The 20,511-nt window shown below is 33.8% G+C and overlaps 2 protein-coding genes across 2 annotated transcripts in view; both read left to right on the top strand.

Moving 5' to 3' along the window:
• Positions 1–13,180, top strand: part of inpp5d (inositol polyphosphate-5-phosphatase D) — a 50,950-nt gene extending 37,770 nt beyond the window's left edge. The window contains exons 19-27 of the mRNA XM_056459926.1: positions 1,920–2,009; positions 2,112–2,222; positions 2,366–2,445; positions 2,832–2,919; positions 4,519–4,665; positions 5,064–5,127; positions 5,939–6,139; positions 11,063–11,502; positions 12,777–13,180. Of these exons, the coding sequence (XP_056315901.1) occupies positions 1,920–2,009; positions 2,112–2,222; positions 2,366–2,445; positions 2,832–2,919; positions 4,519–4,665; positions 5,064–5,127; positions 5,939–6,139; positions 11,063–11,502; positions 12,777–12,823 (1,268 nt within the window). The 3' untranslated portion in view covers positions 12,824–13,180. The remainder of the gene's footprint in view (positions 1–1,919; positions 2,010–2,111; positions 2,223–2,365; positions 2,446–2,831; positions 2,920–4,518; positions 4,666–5,063; positions 5,128–5,938; positions 6,140–11,062; positions 11,503–12,776) is intronic.
• Positions 13,181–18,246: 5,066 nt separating this feature from the next.
• smx5 lies at positions 18,247–20,511 on the top strand. Its single transcript, XM_056459065.1, has 5 exons — positions 18,247–18,341; positions 18,783–18,850; positions 18,960–18,990; positions 19,085–19,144; positions 20,064–20,511. The coding sequence occupies exons 1-5, from the start codon at positions 18,339–18,341 to the stop codon at positions 20,187–20,189; spliced, it is 288 nt and encodes a 95-aa protein (XP_056315040.1). The 5' UTR covers positions 18,247–18,338; the 3' UTR covers positions 20,190–20,511.

Raw genomic sequence — 20,511 nt, 5'->3', positions numbered from 1 at the left:
GTCGTTTGGTAAAGCTTGACTATAAATACTGATGCATGTCAAAATTGACACATTTGGTCATGGTTCAAACATCTGAAACAGTGCTGAGGGCCGAGCTAAATATGCTTTAGCAAATATGTGTTGTTTTTTATCACTTGAGAACTAGTGAAGTGAGCTTATAAAATGTGTAAAGAAGCCAAAACAGCAGCAGGAGTTCCTCTATCACACACACAAATGAAGATCTGCTACAAGAAGACACATTTAGGACACCTTTATCGAACTGTGATGGTAAAAAAAAAAACATTTATACTGCACTAGGTCCTTTTTATGGTTACATTATGTCATCACAACCTGTTTATTTAAACCAGGCATGTCCAATTTTGCTATATCCTACCTTAGTTAAACATATATGAACCAAATATGCCGTCATGGTGGCTCAGTGGTTAGCACTGTCACCTCACAGCAAGAAGGTCACTGGTTTGAGTCCCGGCTGGGTCAGTTGACTTTTCTGTATTTAGTTTGCATGTTCTCCCTGTGTTCGCGTGGGTTTCCTCCAGGTGCTCAGGTTTCCCCCACAGTCCAATGACATGCAGTATAGGTGATTTGAATAAACTAAATCAACAATAGTGTATGTGTGTGAATGAGTGTGTATAGATGATTCCCAGTACTAGGGTTGCAGCTGGAAGGGCATCCGCTGTGTAAAACACATGCTGGATAAGCGACCCCTGATAATTAAAGGGACTAAGCTGAAGGAAAACGAACGGATGAATAAATACTGATGCATTATGTTAAAATTGACACATTTGGTCATGGTTCAAACATCTGAAACAGTGCTTGAGCAAATACGTGATGTTATTTTATCACTTGAGAACTAGTGAAGTGAGCTTATAAAATGTGTAAAGAAGCCAAAACAGCACCAGTAGTTCCTTCATCACACACATGAACGAAAGAAAGAAAGAAAGAAAGAAAGAGAAAGAAAGAAAGAAAGAGAAAAGAAAAACTTACCTATCTACTTGCTTACTAAATAACTAACTAACTAACTAACTAACTAGGCATACAAGAAACATAGAGACATTGATGCGTTCATATTTCAGTCAAAAACTGCAGTTCAGGAGACTTCTGGCTGCCATGATTAAAGACTACCTGTGTCTTGCTCTTACTTCCACAATTTTTAACATAAAGTTTCATTAAGCCTTTCAACAACAGAATGAGCTGTCTTAACTGCAGTTCATTTGTAAAAGAACCGAGACCCAACTTTTCAGCTGTTAAAGGGTTAGTTCACCCAAACATTTACTCATCCAAGATATAAGTGCCTTTTTTTGTTCAGTAGAACATTAAAGGAGATTTTATCTGAATTCATTGTCCTTGGTTATTCATATAATTGTAGTCAATGGGCACTGTTTTTTAGATTAAAATGAAACAAGTCATGCCTTCGAGAGTAATCTTTAGCAGTTGCTGCATATTTGTGCAATCACAGATAAGACCCATTTAAAAAACATCCATTCTCAATGTTTAACAGCATCTCCACACCTGCCGATTGTGCATATGTCATCGAGTAATCAGAAGCTTGCCATACTTTTTTATATGTATTTATTTTTAATCTAAAAAATGGGTAACCACTGACTTGCATTATATGAATCACAAAGAACCACAGATTCAGCCAAAACATTTCTTTAATGATCTATTAAATCAAATCTACATGTTCAATGGTTTAATAAATGAAGAATAAATTTTCATTTTTTGGTGAGCTTTCCCTTTAAGGCCCTGTTGTTTGATTGGAACCTAATTCTGTACAGCATCATTCACACTTGTTCAGATGGAGCAATTATACTGTAGTTCATTTTAACAGAGGGAATAAAAACTGTCAAATGTGAACACACCCAGAATGAATGCATATACAACATCATTGTTTTAACCCCCATTAATCTCTGATATTTTAGGATGCACCAATGATATCATGACAAGTGACCACTCGCCTGTATTTGCCACTTTTGACGTTGGCGTGACCTCTCAGTTTGTTTCAAAGAATGGTATCGTAAATATTTCACATTGAAAACAATCCTTTATTTGGTGTAGCAAACTGGACAAATGTATTGTTCATAATTTCACTAAGCTGTTTTTGCTTTTTGCAGATCTTTCAAAGGATGCTCAGGGTGCTATTAAAATCTTGAATTGTGTGGCTGTCCTTTGTACTAAATCAAAGACCAAGTTCTTCATCGAGTATCACTCAAGCTGCTTGGAGAGTGAGGAGCTATATACATTTTCCTTTCAATTATAAAATAATCACCAAATGTCTCATGAAACACCCCTCTTTTTGATTTTTGGAATCACGCAAGCTTCTTCAAAAAAAGGGCAGTTCTTTAAATTCTTCCTATTCATTTTGTAGAGTTTGTGAGGAGTCCTGATGGTGAAAACCAAGAGATGAAGGAGGGCTCGATAAAAGTGCGATTTGCAGGACAAGTTGAGGTAAAAACTGTATTTAAAGGGATTGTTCACCCAAAACTGAACATTGTCATCATTTACTCACCCTCCACTTGTTCCAAACCTGCTGAACGCAAAAGAAGATATTTTGAAGAAAGCTGGAAACCTGTAACCATTGACTTTCATAGTATTTGTTTCTGCTGCTGTGGAAGTCAATGATTAAAGGTTTTCATCTTTCTTCAATAACCATTTTTTGTGCTCAGCAAAGAAAGAAACTCATAAAGGTTTGAAACCACATGAGAGTGAGTAAATAGTGAGTAAATGTTCCTTTTTTGGTGAGCTATCGCTTTAACGAACTAATGGACACCAAAATACTATGAATTAAAATTCAGCCACCATGTTTACATCATCTTTGTGAAATGATTTTGCAGCTCACACCCATCATTGCAGATCCAGAATACCTCCTTGATCAGCACATCCTCATCTGCATTAAATCCACAGATTCTGATGAGTCATATGGTAAGTTTATCAAAAATAAGTGAACGTTGAAATTTCTATCACATCTGACCACATCTGCAAGCAAGTCTTTTTCTGATTGAGGCCCATATTCTATTTAAAATGTATGTAAGGTTTATTAAAAAAGCGTCTCAAGTCATAGTTTCTGGGTCCGATCCTCAAAAACAAACAAATGGTATTAATATATTCTCAACATCCATTTTATAAGTTACACCTATTCTACTCTTTGTTCATGTGCTCAGATATTTACATGAACAAAGAGTAGAATAGGTGTACTTTGTAGACTGTCCCTAGTAACCTTGTAACCATTGGAGCACCGTTTAAATATCACAGCCTACATTAGAATTGATAGTTAACCAGTAGAGAAATGGACCTGCTAACAGTACAGTAATCTTTTGCAGTACAGCAAATGGACAGGATGATTACATTAACATGTAATTAAAGCATTTCAAAATAAATTAAAAAAGATAATTTAAATGTTGATTATTATAAATAAGATGTTTAGCAGAGTTAGGCAAAAAAAATCTGTTATTAATTACTCACCCTATTCATCTTAGAAACATAAATTAAGATATTTCACATTAAACCAGAGAGCTCCCTTATCCTCCATAGACAGTAATGGTCCAGAGACATTCACAAAAGGAACCAAAAACATTGTTGAAACAGTACATGTGACTTCAGCAGTTCAACTTCATACAAAGCTTCATGAACAATTTTGTGCACCAAAAAAGACCTTGTTTCCCACATATGTCTCCAGCATTAGATTAAGGTGTGTGTTTACTACAGGCAATACTATACTTGTGTGTTGCACTGCTGACATACAACTACCTGTAGTATGTGTGCTCCCTGAAGATATAGGTAAACAAATAATTTTACAGTTTTTTGAGGTGCATAAAAGCTTTGTGTAATTACAGTTGATCCACTGAAGTCATATAGAATGTTTGGATTATGTTTTTGAATCCCTTTTATGGACTTTGAATGTATCAGGAGCATGTCTATGGAGGATGAGAGAGCTCTCAGATTTCAGCTAAAATATCTTTATTTGAGTTGCGAAGACGAACAAAGAGGAATTGAAATGACATGAAGGTGATTGATTATTTAGAGAATTTTATTGTTTTTAGGGGGTGAAATAATCCTTTAACACAGGGATATGCCAGCTGTTGTTTGGATATGCATTTCTGCTGAAATGTTGACTTCACCTGGTTATATAATGCATATACAAGTTGCTTACATAATTGAAGCAAGCAAATTTTCTGATTAATATAGGAATATTCTAACATGCAAAACTTTAGTGCATAGAAATGAGTATACATGTCATCAAGGTAATATGCCACGGAGCTCATTGACCATGTTTACAATTTACAAGCACATCGATTTCTGATTAAGGTTAATATTATGTTTTAAACTTCATTAGTAAAACTAATAAAGTGTTAAGATGCACCAAAACTGGAATGTTCAAGAAATATCGTAATTAGTAGTAATAGTAATTAGTGCCATTTTGTCAGATTTGGATTTCTCGAAACTGAAATTTTGACTGGTGATTAGTATTAGAATAGTCTTATATATGTAAACACAGTTATGTTGTGTGTTCTCTGTCTCTAGGTGAAGGCTGTGTGGCGCTACGTTCTGCTGAAAGCTCTTACACTGAATTCAGCATCAAACTTACACACCATGGTGAGTGCACAGGCTGGCTAACAGGAGCCATTCAACTGCCCAAATCTGAAGGAAAACAGACAGAGAAACTGTATGGTGAGTGCACAGTTTGTACAGCAATGCCTGTTACATACCATATGGAACCCTGTTTCTGCCCTCATATAAATATAAATAATATTAATTTCTTGCATTTGAGAGTTTGATTGATTTTTTTCAATTTGAGTTTGTTTCTGTAAAACATTTTTCTTCAGAATTATGGTTGTATATACTGTAATACTGTTAGAATAGCAAGTTCTGAGAACAAATGTCTGAGGTATAAAACAGTAATAAGGAAAGATTGAATGAGAAGATAAAACATGCTGTTACCTTTATTTTTATTGGTGGAAATAAGCTTCCATAGTTACAGCTAGAACAAAGCTGTAATATGTGTTTCTTCTCAGAGTATTGAGGCTATGTCCTTTTTCTTAAAATAATCTCTCTTTTTTCTGTTTTAGATTTCATTAAAGTCGGAGATGACCCAGGAGCTGGAAAAGGAAAAGCAGGAGATAATACCAAAATGTAAAATATTTCAGTACTCCTTTATAATTTACATGTGTTATTTTATCACGTGGTAATATCCAAAAGTATTGTTACTTATGTATGCCTTTTTAAATCTAAGTAACCATATTTAAAAAAAAAGGAAATAAATAAAATAAAACAAAGTAAAATAAATAAATAATAAACATAAAATAATAAAAATAAATAAAAAATAAATAAATAAATAAATAAAAATAAATAAATAAATAAAATATAAAAATATATTTATAATAATAGTAAAACATAAATAATAATAAAAATTATAGTAGCTTTCATTAATAAACATTTACTTTAAATGTCAAACAGATTTTTATAAATAATAAAGTAAATAATAAAATAAGAAATAAACTATCAAAATATATCAAGAAAACAATAATAAAAATTATAGTACCTTTCATTAATAGACATTTACTTTAAATGTCAAATATATTTTTAATAAATGATAAAATAAATAATAAAATAATAAATAAATAAAATATAAACATATTTTTATATTAAGAAAATAAAAAAATATATAGTAGTTTTTTTTAAACATTTGCTATACATTTTTATTTATTATTATTATTTTTTTATTTAAAATGAAATTAAAATGTGTGCTATACAAATTCCGATTTTTGAATACAAATGTTTGCACGCTTTGCATCTGTTTTAGTTGTTTGACATTAATGAATATAAATCACAGCACATTTCAGATGATAACCTGATGTTGTTATTTTTTCTATTTTCCTTTGAGATTCTTCAAAACGATTACATTCATGTTTGTACAAATAAACCATCTGACCTTCTTTGACAGGTCTTCTTCAGTTCTCGCCACTGATATCAGTAACCCTAATTATATGGGTGTAGGCTATAAGAGCAATATCCAGGCCTCTGGCAGCATTATTTGCCAAAGAACAGGGGCATCAAAGGACATGACACATGGCAATATCTCTCCGAAAAAGACGAGTTATGATCATGCTACATCCAGTCCAACTGCAAAGACATCAAACCCTATGTAAGTATCCACCTTATTGTTTACATAAACATGCACAGGCATTTTATAACTTAGATTACAGAGTTTTAGCAGTATAAACATCATGTTAAGCTGACTGCTATTTCATATTCTGTTATTTTAAATATTGTCCTAGATATAAACACACTAGTTTCCCCTTTAATATATCAATGAAAAACGTGTGCTGGATAAGTTGGCAGTTCATTCCGACCCCGGATTAATAAAGGGTCTAAGCTGAAAAGAAAATGAATGAATGAATGAATGAATGAATGAATATCAATGCACGTAATGAGTAGGGGCTCTTTTTTAATGATCTAGGTGCAAAATCTAAAGCGCATGGCGCAAAAGCATTAACTGCATGTCCAAATCCACTTTGGCTATTTTAAAGACGTAAAAATATGCTCTGTGCTGCAGCGCATGGTCTAACAGGGTTGAGCTTATTCTCTTAATGAGTTATGGGTGTGTTTTGAGAATAAACCAATCAGAGTCTCATCTCCCATTCCCTGTAAGAGTCAGTTGCGTTGCACCATGGCGCATTTGCGATTTACATGGCAGACTTTGAAAGTGGAAAACTGACCTTGCTGTGCAAGGATAAAGAATGAGCCTCCTCCAAACGGCCTTTACTTTCACTTTCTCTCTTTCGTGGATAGCAAAGATTTGCTTCTTGATTACTATTTCTAAATTAAGTTCTAATTTCCAGCAAACTAATAAATTATCAATAATTACTAAGTGTGGTCAAACAACTGAGTTATATCCAAATACACATGATATGCCCCATATGGTTCAAAACCTGACAGGTGGACAAATCTAAGGTTGTTTTTAATAAAACTAATATAAATATGCATATAATAAATACGACTACTACTAATAATAACATTTTACCAAAGCAAATTGTCATGAATAAACAAAAAAAATAAAAAATGAGATGAAGAAGGCATAAAGGCAGTGTTTTGGTAACACTTTATAATAACTACACACCATGAACCATCTATTTAGCATTAGCAAATAGTAAATTCATTATTTGTTAAGCATTAACTCTACATTAATAAACGTTAGTAAGCAGTTTATAACTGCAGATACAAATGCTCTATTCTTGACTTATAAGCACATTTATAATGTGCTTAATGATTGTACTTTCAGACTTTGTGACTGTACTTTCATTACTAAATTAAGTATTGCCTTATTTACAAACCAGTTTTTTAAGCATAGTTTGTTGTTTTTTAAGATCATTCAGAATGTGTTAGTAAATGATTTATAAACTATTAAAATTAACATTTATATATCTTATTATTTAGGCATTTACTAATAGTTAATTTGTATGTTAATAAATGCTTTATTAATTCAACTTCATCCAGTTTTGTGACCTAATCTAAAGTGAGGACTATTTATGCTTAACAGATCCCATGTAAATGACTATTAAAGGCTCAGTTAAATTCTAAACAGGACAAAAGAAAATAAACGACTTTATCCATTTATATTAATTTGAAAATACACAAATGAAACTGCATCAAATGAAAAATAAATCTTTGCAACCTTAACTAAAATAAGATTACTGTACATTTTAAACATTGCATCCTATTATATTGTTAAATTATTATATTGTTGTTACTTTATCTAATTTTATGTCATATTTGACACTCCAGTTATTCAGCAATGTTTACTCTTTACAGTATTTTTACTTTTTTAGATAAGATTACAAAGATTATTGTTCATTTGATTCTGAGCCTTTAATTGTCATTTATAAGGGATTTATAAAGCATAAATAGTCCTCACTTTAGATTAGGTCACAGAACTGCATGAAGTTGAATTATTAAAGCATTTATTAACATACATAGTAACCATTATATGCATGAATAATAAGATATAAACGTTGATTTCAATAGTTATTAATCATTTACTAACTCATTCTGAATGGTCTTAAAAACCACCAACTACTCTTAAATACAAATGGTTTGTAAATAATGCAATACTTAATTTAGTAATGAAAAATCAACCGGTCACAAAGTATGAAAGTACAATTATTAAGCACATTATAAATGTGCTTATAAGTCAAGAATAGAGCATTTTTATCTGCAGTTATAAACTGCTTACTAACATTTATTAATGTAGAGTTAATGTTTAACAAATAATGAATTTACTAGATGCTAATGCTTAATAAATGATTCATAGTGTGTAGTTATTATTATAAAGTGTTACCGATATATGTATATTGCTGTACTTCCTGCATGTTTTAAGCAATGTATAAGCAAGGCACACAACTAACGCGCTCTACGCTGGACTTTAGACCTGCTTTCAGCTGGTCTATTGCGCAGTCTGTTTTAGTTCCTCAAAATAGCAACACGCCAACAATGCGCCTTAACACATCTCTTTTCTAAACCGAAACACCGATGAGTCCACAAAGTGACACAAATGGATTTGCTATTTAAACAATGTGGCAGAAAACGGGAAAATTAAGCTTGCATTGGTCTGAAAATAGCAACACGTTGGGGCAAACACGTCTTGCGCATTATTGCACCGGGTGTATGATAGGGCCATAGGAGTCCAAAAAATAGCTTGCTTACTTGTTGAACTGTTGAAGGAAGCAAAGGCAAAGCACAAAATTACATTATTATCATAATGATGTAATAATTTAAAGTTAAAAGTGTTTTTTTGGTATTTTATTTGCAGGCATTATTTATTATTATTAATATAATAATAATGTGATTATTATCATTGTTGTTGTTATTGGTGGGGGTAGTGATGTTGATGATGATGATGATGATGATGATGATGATGATGATTATTATTATTGTATTCATCACCATTATCATCTTTGTTGTTTTGGCCAAAATGTTATATATAAACATGGATTTCTATTGATTTCTATTGTTATTTCTGCAAAAAAAAAAAAAAAAAAATTCATCAAAAAATTGTTACACAAATGAGCATTTTACTTCAAACACATTTTTCTTACCATCGCAACATATCTCTAGAAAAAAAAATAAAACGTTGCACTTCTGAAGTGTGCTTCTCACAGGTTAGTGGGGTTGACAAACCACCTGTAGAAACACTCTTCTCTGTATATGCACCTCTTAAATGCATGACATTTTACTTAAACTCCATCTTAATAGAACTCGATAAGGAAAACAATGTTATGAATGTACCACAAATCATATTGCACTACTTGTTTTCTTGAACCTTAAAATACCTCTTTTCCAATATATCTTGCACAATATTCTTCTGTCTTATGTAAAAGTACTTGTATAGCCTGTCTTAGATTATGTGCAAAGTTTAAGTATTTGTAGTATATGTATAGTTAGTATGGTTAGACTCTGGGGTGCGTTCCCCAAACAACGACATAACTCATGGCTGAACTATCATAGTGCAATGCAACATGTGGGAAAAGAACGATGTAGTGACGAGTGTTTTCCACAACCCGTAGTTCCTCTGTCGCAGATCCATCGTTTGAACCACGTTAGTTATAACGTAAAACACCCATAAGGATGCTCTAAACCGGGTGGTAACAACTTCTTTAGAGAAGAACCCTATAATTTCTTTGTACAAATTAAATTGTTTTACACGCACACACATTTTTAAAAAAATGCAAGATTAGTTTTGATAGAAACATGCACTCGTTTTCCATATTAATTGAAATATATGTAAATGGCACATATAGAGACCATGTTTCCTTTACAAATATCATTAAGAACATTCCACATTCTATTCTAAAACAAAAAATCACTTACAAAAGCTAACACATATTCTGATATCATATATAAATCATATAAATAAATAAATAAATTAATAAATAAATAAATAAATAATAAGGCTATTTATTAAGAAATGAAATTTAATATTTATTATTTATAGGAAATGAAAATAATCCTACTTTAATAATAATATTAATAACATTAATGATAATGATGACGATTATTAATATTATTATTATATTATTAGGAAGGACATTGTTTTTTTTTTTATCTACTTTTACAATTTGACACATGCAAAACACTGCAGAAATGTCCTAACCAACAGGCCCATGTCATATACAGTACAGATGCTTAATATATAACCTACTATAAATTTTAATTATTAACGTATGCTATGTTTTTTGTTTTCACAAGCTTTGGAGACGTAACGTAAATTACGCTTTTAAATAAAAGGTCACCTATAGCTTTCGTCATGAGCCACGGCTGTGTTCAAAATGACATCAATTTTTTCAAAGTGCACTGCGAAGGGAACGCAATTGTAAACATAAAGATCGCTAAAACTGAACTTTAAAAATGGTTTGAAAGCAAATTACACTTAAGAGTGATGACTTTAATGCTGTTTTTAAATTTTATTAAACAATTTAAATGTTAGAATGCTCTAAATGAATAGGGTATAGGGGGAATAACTGGGAATAGAACACAGCCAGGAACTATGATTCTAACTACAGCTCTAGAGGTGTAGTTGCAAGCATAGAAGTATGCGACACAGTTTGCGAATGTTCGTTGGAACGACGTATTAGGGAAACGCCAAATCAGTGAATAATGTTTGTAACGACACAACTTGCGACCTTAGTTGGCTGACGATGGTTTTTGGAAACGCACCTCTGGCTTGTTAGTTATGTATAGGTTAAAATAGCTATTACACCCAGTGTTGATAATGTTTGTTTATGTAGCAACATGGTCCTGCGAGACACAACATTTTGTTTCACTGCATGTCCACACATGTAGCGGAATGACAGTTAAGCTTGTTGACTTCACTTGAACTTGACACTTTATAATGCCAAGTAGGGAACCAACAATAGCTGTTGTCTCTTAAGTTTTTTTTTACTATTCAAAAGTACAAATTAATATCATTTTACACAAGAAACCATAAATTTTTTTTTAAATAACTGACGGCTTGTGTTCAATAAAGTAATTCCGGATTAATATACTAACTCAATCTTATTTTTGCTTTTAGACCTGAGGACGGTCAACCCCCAGAGATGTTTGACAATCCTCTTTATGGCTCAATGAGTGGATCCAGAGGAGCGAAGGACCATCACCCTCCTCCAGATGCTCTCTTCGCCTTTCCCAAACCTACAGACTTTGATTCAGATCGTCAGCCTCCAGTCCCGACCCCTCGCTTTCGCTCATATACCTGTTCTGAAACCAAACCCCAGTCATCTTCATCCACAAACCTGAGCATGAGCAGCCTGCTGCCCCAGAGCATTACCAAGAAGCCTGTGGTGCCTTCACGATCTGAAGGAGGAATGATTGGCCCCAACAGACCTCCGGTGCCAGTGAAATTCCGTCCTGGTCAGACCCAAGAGCCGCAGACAAAGCCAAGAGACTACAGGGACAGTTCAGAGCTCCCGTCCAAGATACGACCACAGACCAGAGCAGGACAGACCAAAGATGGTACAATCACCACATTATATTGTTTATAGTAGTCTCATACACTACAGTGTCACAGACAATCAGCTGAATTGGCACATGGGTGGCGAAACAGTGCTTTTAAAACAAAAATTGGCTTTAGAGTTTTGGCTATAGCTCCTAGATGGTTTTTCATAAACAAAAAAAAATCGGAATCTAATAATTTAGAAATTACTGACGGATTTACTCTATCATGTCCATTTTTTTGATATGTTCAAAAAACTACCGGCATCTGTTTGGAAAATAATGTATAATCTTATAGAAAATAATGACTGAGCTCGGCATAGCGTTTCCAGTGTGCAACCCCCTTAAGGGACACCAAAATGTTCGAAGTGGGAGGAGCCGCTTATACTAAAATTGTTATAATCTATGAACAGATTGAGATATCTTCATCAAAGTTGGAAAACTTATGTAAGGACTTTCTGAGGTCACAGTACAACTTTGGCCACATGGTAGTGCTATACATTGAAAAACAAACATGTAAATGACTAACCAAAAACGTTTAATGTACAGTATATTTGCTAGGCTATATATATATATATATATATATACGCCACAGTTTACTACATAAAGACACTAAAGCAGAGATGCCCAAAGTATCTTTTGCCCCCGCAAAGGGCCAAAGTTGACCCATGATAACCTTTGATTTGGCCCACCATCCCATGCCTTTAATAGAGACTGTGATTTCTAATTTAACGTAATCTTTTGTTTGTTTGTTTGTTTTATTGTTGAGCTATGAAAAAGCAAGCTTCATTTAAATGTTGTAAATGAATCAGATATATTTGAATGTTCATTGTGTTATAAATGGAATTATTAAAATTATTTAATAGTTAAGGGCGACATGGTGGCACAGTAGGTAGTACTGTCGCTTCACAGCAAGAAGGTCGCTGGTTCAAGCCTCGGCTGGGTCAGTTGGCATTTCTGTGTGGAGTTTGCATGTTCTCCCCGCGTTTGCGTGGGTTTCCTCCGGGTGCTCCGGTTTCCCCCTCAAGTCCAAAGACATGTGGTCCACCCCTGTACTAAAGTATACTACAGCAATTATTACAGTTTATCAGTTCAGGATAGTTGAAACTACAGTATTCATAAACAAAGTGTTGCAAATACTCTAATATACACAGTATACTGCAGTTTATTATAGTATGGTTAAAAAACACTATAGTGTTTACTATACATTACTATAGTATTTTTCATGTGGGTTCACTTGTGAATGATTTATTTAAACACCTTTCCTTCTTTGCAATTGCACCATCTGTCCTCAGTGCACTCTGAGACGCCTCCTCTGAAGATGGGTCGACAGCTAAAGTGATGCGCCATTACTGACTACTGACGGGCCACAACAGGAGAGCTTTCACTGCTGATCTTCATCTTTGATACTTGAGACTCTGCACTGGACAAAAACATAAGCTTCTTAATCTCAGAATACTCGAATGAATAAGTGCATAAACAATGACAACAAACGCAACCTCTATATTGATTTTAGAATAATAATAAATGCTTCACAGTTTGAATAGTCATAAATTGAGTAATCCGTAATCCTCAATCCGTAACTTCCATCATCATCATCATCATCTGTTTAAATGTTACATTGTTCTTGAAATATTTTATTAAATAGAGAAGAGTAAAAAGTTGTAATCTTTTAATTAAACCAAGTGTTGTACAGTCATTGGTATTTTTATTTAGTTAGTTCTTAATAGGTTTAATGCAATTTATAACAAGTCAGGGGGGAAAACTTCTACCACCTTGACCGACCATAGAGCTATTCTGTGTAGTAATGTATCATGACAAGTAAGGGATTATTACACAGTCCTATTGTTCAAACACAGCCCTACATTATAATTACACCATCTTATTAGTGTCATTTTTTTACTTTGATTTGATTTTCATGGCTGCCATTGTTCTTGTGTTTATAAGAAACTGTTATTAAGAAGGAAGAACATAGAACCATAGTTGCTGGCTGCAAATCACTGAATAGCCACCAGTATCAGTAAACTTCTAATTCTGATTTCAGTTGCCCCAAAAAAAATCAACTCCTGATTTAACTATGTATTCACAAGAAAACCTATGCATGTTTTCTATGACATAACATCTTGACTTATTGGATTCTCATCTTTGAACAATAGAGGCAGAAGAATATTAGGGTAAGACCTCTAAATTACATATCAACTAAACTGAAATCAACTAAAAACTGCATCCAATCAAGCTAAAAGCTAGCTAAGCTAACATTCTGAGCATTTGATTTAGTTTAGAGGAAGGTGGGCCTACCTAGACATTTTTTAGAAAAAATAAAAAGAACTGGAGATAATCTGTCCAACATAAATTAAATCTTTAAAAGATAAGAAGAGGAGGAAAGAAATAATGTTGAGAGAAATCTGACTACAGTTGGCCAAAATACAGCAGAGTCTAGTGTAGTTTGCATTTTACTGAACACCCATTGGACTGGAAGACCGTCCTCTGCATTGCCATGGCATGTATGAAAAAGGAAGCATAAGCAAAGGCAGACAACTAAGTCTGGATGAAACAACAACACAAAGCTGACTGTGAACATCTGCCACAATGGCACAGTCCTTGTTCAGGGACAAGAAAATGCAGACTTCATGAACTCCAGAGGAACTTTAGAAACCTTTAGTAGGTTCAGAAAGGTACTGAAGTAAAAAGCCTGTTTAAAGATGAGCCCAGCACCACATTCATTACCATCACTGACCAAACCCAAAGATTCCTGTTACACACAGATACACCAGCTGTCCTTCATCTCCAAAGATAAAGGCCTTGAGAGAAACTATTGCTTAACTGGATCATGAGGTTTTCCTGTTTAAAGAGTAAAGCTTCCACCAGCTCCTGAACCTGACCAAACACCACAACATACAAAGACTTTAATAGCTCTGCTCCACCATCAGACATCTGGAGGCCAACCAGATACTGAAGAAGGTGAGAGAGAAACTGGTCAGAAGAGAACTTTAAAACCACATAAGGTAGAAACCATAGACCAGATTAGCTGACTATAGTTGAAGGTGCTGTGTGTAAGTTTTTGACAAAAAAAGCATAAAAATACCATGTTTGCAGATATTTAAGAAACATGCTAAGTGAACATACTTTATCTGAAAAACAATGCTGAAGTCAGATATTATGCTTTGAAAATGTGTTTTCCGTGCCAGAGCGGTGTCTTTGTTTATGTTCTTTTAACCTGCTCAATGGCAGTTAAGCCAATTATATTTCAGCACCCCGGGCTGCCTTGGAGTATTTTCTTTATTGATTGATTCAGAAAGGCTCTGAAAGTATGCGTCTGTGACTGAAATGTGACCTCTTGTGGACAGTAGCAGACTCCGAAATGAGACCGATTCATTTCCACATGAGGTTATTAATTAGCAAATGATATAAATATTACGAACAAAAACATTAGGTGAGCAGATTATATTATAACCCCGTGTCCTAACAACACGCTTTGTGACGAGATACGCAATGATAAGCAATTTGGCTATTTGCACCAGACGAAACAGGACATAAATTAAAATACAGCCATTCAGAAGCACAGAATATGCACTCACTCATGAAATGGTAAGGTTTATCATCTAATCAATACATATAAACCCTCTTTAACATTATTGTACATGCTGAATCACGTGTTTAGTTCTAAAGTAAAATTTTTATTTCATTTTCAAGATCTGAGGTAAATTATCTGCTGCCATTTTTAGTATATGGCAATGGTGATCATTGTCATAGTTTTCTGTTGTTCACCTGTGAGAAATAGAAGCCATTTCTAATATATCAGTTTGAGGTGTTGCTTAGGACAAATACTCCTTTTAATATGGAAAATATTCCTTCTATTATAATATTCCTTCTATGTTGCTTTTATTTAGAACACGGTTTAAATCCCTCACTCCTGTCCTCAATCTGGCAACCTTCCGTTTGTTTTGATCCAGGAGTGCAATAGTTCAACCACTGAGTGTAAAACTTACTTACTGCACTTTTAAGTTTCAGTTTACTTTGCACTTCTGGGTTTTTTAAGCTGTGATGAGCAAAACCTTCAATACTGGCACAAACATAGATCAAACATTAGAATCACCAAATTACTTTAATACATTTTCCATTCATGTTAATTAAATTATTTCCTATTCATTCCATAGCTTTTCTTTTGGTTGCGTTGCTTACAGTAATAATATTTTAGCAATCATGTTGTCAGCATCAAAGAAATCCAGAAATCTGCCTGAAGGCCTTCAGAGTTAGCAGTGTCGGTGTGTGTCTATGGCATTTAATAAATTGCTATGAAATTGCTGCTTTAACCAATCAGACTTCGAGTTAACACCGGGCCATCTAGCAAGCAACGAGTCAGCGTTTTCTCATCGTTTGATTGGGTGGTCAGACCTAGCAATCAGCATCACTCTAAATAACTATTTTTACAATATTAACATTGTAAATTATCAGTGCGCCCTGAAAAAATTCCGCAAACTTGAGGTAAAACAGTAACTCACTGTTGTTGTCTACTTAATGTCGTAGAAAACAACCACTTTAGCAGTGCTTTGAAAAACCAGTCGCGAAGATGAAAATCACTTGAGTAACGTTTTGGTAGGTTAATTTTGCTTTTCACTACTTTAAATCTCTGTCTGCGTTGTATTTAGCTGCATTTAAATTTACATAAGAACAACTCAGTTTTTCCAAGTCAAACGGTCATTTCCTTCAGCTGCAGACCGAGCGGGAGACTCTCACTAGAATGAGACTCATGATGTGATAAAACCAGAATGTGTTGTTAACAGTTAAACACCTATACATATTTCTTCGTCTCCGGATTATTTAACGTCGTTTGCTCATTTTCGTAGTAAAACTGTTAACCACTTAAGGCCCAAGGTGTTATTTTACATGCATTTTTTTTATTTCTCTTTGCTATTTGGGCTTATTGGAACCTAATTAGAATAAAAACCTAAGTATCATCTTTTGATGCGATCCCTGCTGAAAATCCAGCTTAAACCAGCCTAGGCTGGTTGGCTGGTTTTAGCTGGTTTACCAGCCTGGTTTTAGAGGGGTTTTGGCCATTTCCAGGCTGGTTTCCAGCCATTTCCAGCCTGTTCTTAGTTGGTCAGGCTGGAAAATGACCAGCTAAAACCATCTAAATCCAGCTTGACCAGCCTGGTTTAAGCTGGACATTGTTGGTTTTGTCTGGGCTCCCAGCCTGGCTGAGCGGGTCAAGCTGGTTTTAGCTGGTCATCTCCCAGCCTGACCAATTAGGACTAGGCTGGAAATGGCTGGAAACCAGCCTGGAAATGGCCAAAACCCCTCTAAAACCAGCCTGGTTGACCAGCTAAAACCAGCCAAGGCTGGTTTAAGCTGGATTTTTCAGTAGGGATGTATTTTTAGAGACAAATTGAGTCCATATATGTGGATCCATGTTCCGAATTTACATAAAACGCTTTTTCCTGAATTTTCTTTAATGCATATTTAACCCCTATTTGATTTGTCCCTTCACCATTAAACTGATTCTTCATTTGTAAAAACATGATTTCTAAAACTTCAAAAAATGATCTGTTTTTGCAAATAAACTCTTCATGTAATATATCATGCTCCTGCTGTATAACCTGTCAGAAGTATTTGATAATCAAATGTGTTTCATATGTTGTCACTTTCACATCTTTAGGCATACATCTTTCCTTTTCAATAACTAAACAGTGCACCTGCCGATCAACTGCTGGCATTTGAAACAGCGTAATCGCCACTGTAGGACTTATTTTTATGTTTGTTTTAGCAATAAACATTTGGCATCAGCAGTCCATCTAAAACTATTGTATTTGTACAATATACACTTTCTCCAAATATTTTTTCAGTTTTTCTTTAAATAGAAGAGTCAATAATATCCAAAGCACTTATTAGAGGGTTCATTTATATGATGTCATCATGTAGACGTCTTACAAAGTATTTTAAGCAACAAAAATACAAAACACTAATGTATTTTGATACAAAATATTTAGCCATTTCCATCAACCTTATCACCTACCCTATTTGAAATACATTTATCATAAATACTGCCCATCCCTGGTTATCATCAATCGAGGTCATTTTCAGAATGCTTGCTTTAAATAACAGAAGAATGCATTTTAAAGCATAATGTTATAAGAATGCTCCTTACATTTAAGAACATTTATCTTATAAAGATAGATAATCCTTTTTTTTTTTCAAAAATGTTGAAAACCTGTAAGCACTGACATTCATTGTATTTGTTTGTCATACTATAGAAGTTCCCAATGTTCTTCAGAACATGGAAAGAACAAGATGGGTTGAAACAAGTCAATTCAGTAAATTATGGCAGAATTTACATTTTTGAATGCACTATACCTTTACATAATCGTGAAAAACGTTACTGAGCAGGTCGAAGAGCTTTTGTTATGTTTTCACAATATGGCTTTTTGTCTGTACGGTTTGTTTTGTTTTATTGATTGTTGAAAAGAGCAGAAGATTAACCTGAGCCCTGGGTTGTGTTTTATTATTAGTTGTCTCCATCTGCCGATTAAAAGGGGAATTGCCAGATAAGAAGCGCCATGGTTCGTGTATCAGCAAGCTCTGTCGGCTAAATGTCAAGTTTCTCTTCGGGCATAAAGTTTTAATGCAGTTTTTAGAAAATATTTCACATCTCTTTTAATCTCTTTCGTATAATAAATGATTGTGGAAAATTTTACTGAGATGAGAACAAATTACGCAAAAACAGCACAAAACGCAAAAAAATCTGGCAACCAATGGGATTTTTACGTCTTCATTCTTTTAGCCAATAGAAGCACAGAGTGAAAGACCCGGCAGCTTTTTGATGACGTATGTGATCTGAAGCACAAAGCCGCGTGAAAATGGTAAGTGTCGTTATTTTGCAATATTACACAGTGATTTACATTTGAGGAAATAATAAACTTGCAACGACCAACTGTTTAACATGTTTCGGGTTTTTGTTGAACACTGTGTTCGCGAGGAAGGAATAAACACTGCTTCCTGCTAACAGCTAACGTTAGCTTTCTTCAGAGCCAAATAAAACTGCCCATTCTCAGACATTGATTATCCACTTAATTAAATGCCACACAGAAACAACTCTTGCTGACTTTTTTAATTAAAGTCTTTGTGTTTCATTTGCCTGTGTAATTTAGAAAACAGTGTTATTTGCGTTCACTATATAGACACTTCTCATTTGGTCTGTTGCTACAATTTGAAGGTTTAATCCCACTTTATCGTTTCATCAATGTTTTATTCGCTGTCCGCCTCATATTTTGAGTGTAACTCGTTCAAATATTTATCCTCAGCTATTCTACTCGTTTTTCAAGTCTTTGGTTGGCAAAGATGTTGTGGTGGAGCTCAAAAATGACTTGAGGTGAGTGCTCACCTTCTTTTTACATATAGTATGTTTTTTAGAAATGGAATATGTGTAATTTATAATGAATGTGCCAGCTCATAAAACTATGAACGCATCTATTTTGCAGCATATGTGGAACATTACATTCAGTTGATCAGGTATGGAAACTGACACCACTCATGTTTATTACAATATAAACAAATATTCAGCGATTTAGTATTGTTAATTTTGTCATTCGTTCTTCCTTCACAGTACCTGAACATCAAACTGACAGATATCAGTGTCACTGATCCAGAGAAATATCCGCACATGGTGAGAAATGGATGAAATGAAAACTCATTACCTAGGGTATAATTTCTTTATCAATGTCATGGAATTTTTAAAGGTTCATTTCAGACATTGAAAGTCAGAGAAATTATATATATATATATATATATATATATATATTTCAATCCAATTCATGGAATATCAGAGATTTTTGTTTGTTGCTTTACATTTTAGATTTTCTTTATCAAAATATATTTGATATTTACAGCCATGCAAACAGCAAGTACCTTTTTTTTCAAATCTGAAGTAAATTATCAATTGTTGTTCTCAGTGGCAATTAAACGAGTGCAATGTTTTCAAGCTAAGATAATTTTAATATGTTTTTATTTGAATATTATATTTTTAAAAAGCACAACAGAAGCCTGTTACGTAATTAGATGTCATGGTTGATATGTCGGTTTATGGTAAAAGTACCACAATTAATACAAATACAATGAAAAATCTGAAAATAGGAAGTGTACGACCAATTTATTTATAAAAAATATTCAAAATAAAACATTTTTGAATACTAAATCATCTTACTTTTTTGATTATGCCATAAAATATATATTTTTTTTACAATAAATCCAAAATCAAGTGTAGCATTGCAACATGATTGTTTCTTTGATTTATTTGTATTTATTTTTTATTTTTTGTAAACCAGCAATGCCGTGTAGTGTGAGCTATTATTTAAAACATTCAATCTCTAAATGACTTTAACAGTCACAATTTAAGAGTTAAAGCATGGTCAACCATTTGCTAGAGCAGGCGGTTAAAGTGGGAACCCTGATAATCAAATTGATTCCTAAAGTAATGTATATCTAGCAGCTGAGTCTTTGATTCATGAAATGTCATATTGATTTAGGTGCTCAACAAGGAGAGCTTCGGTGTATACAGATGACTCTTTAATGTTGTTTTGTTGTAGTTGTCTGTGAAGAACTGCTTCATTCGTGGATCAGTTGTGCGATACGTTCAGCTTCCTGCAGATGAAGTGGACACACAGCTACTACAGGATGCTGCACGCAAAGAAGCTACACAACAGAAACAATAATGTTTATGTTTGAGAATAGTTTGGTTTTGTTCCAAAGTTCACAAGCATCATCTGTGGAGCTTTGTTGATTTAAATGTTTTTCTTACCTGAAACATTATGTAAAGTTTGGATTTTTTTTTTGCTTTCATTTTTACATATGTTGTCATGAAGCCTGTTATTGAGGGTGTGATTTACTTTTTTTTTTTTTTTTTTTTAACTTGACAAGTTAGTGGTTGTGTGCTTTTAATAAGTGTTGGTAAAGTTGTGCACTGCATACCAATGACTTTTAGTTAGGTTCACATATTGATGCAAAAATAAAGTATTTTCCTCTGTTTTCCCACGA

Source organism: Danio aesculapii, chromosome 6, assembly GCF_903798145.1.
Source record: "Danio aesculapii chromosome 6, fDanAes4.1, whole genome shotgun sequence".
In the NCBI taxonomy this organism is placed as follows: Eukaryota; Metazoa; Chordata; class Actinopteri; order Cypriniformes; family Danionidae; genus Danio; species Danio aesculapii.
Note: the sequence above shows the minus strand (reverse complement) of the source record. Positions and strands in the feature narration are given on the sequence as shown.

Bases quoted from the DNA above. Each gene is read 5' to 3' on its own strand.
- smx5 (XM_056459065.1), top strand. The intron at 18,851-18,959 runs GTGAGTGCTCAC...TCTATTTTGCAG, and splicing joins GAGCTCAAAAATGACTTGAG to CATATGTGGAACATTACATT. The intron at 19,145-20,063 runs GTGAGAAATGGA...GTTTTGTTGTAG, and splicing joins CAGAGAAATATCCGCACATG to TTGTCTGTGAAGAACTGCTT.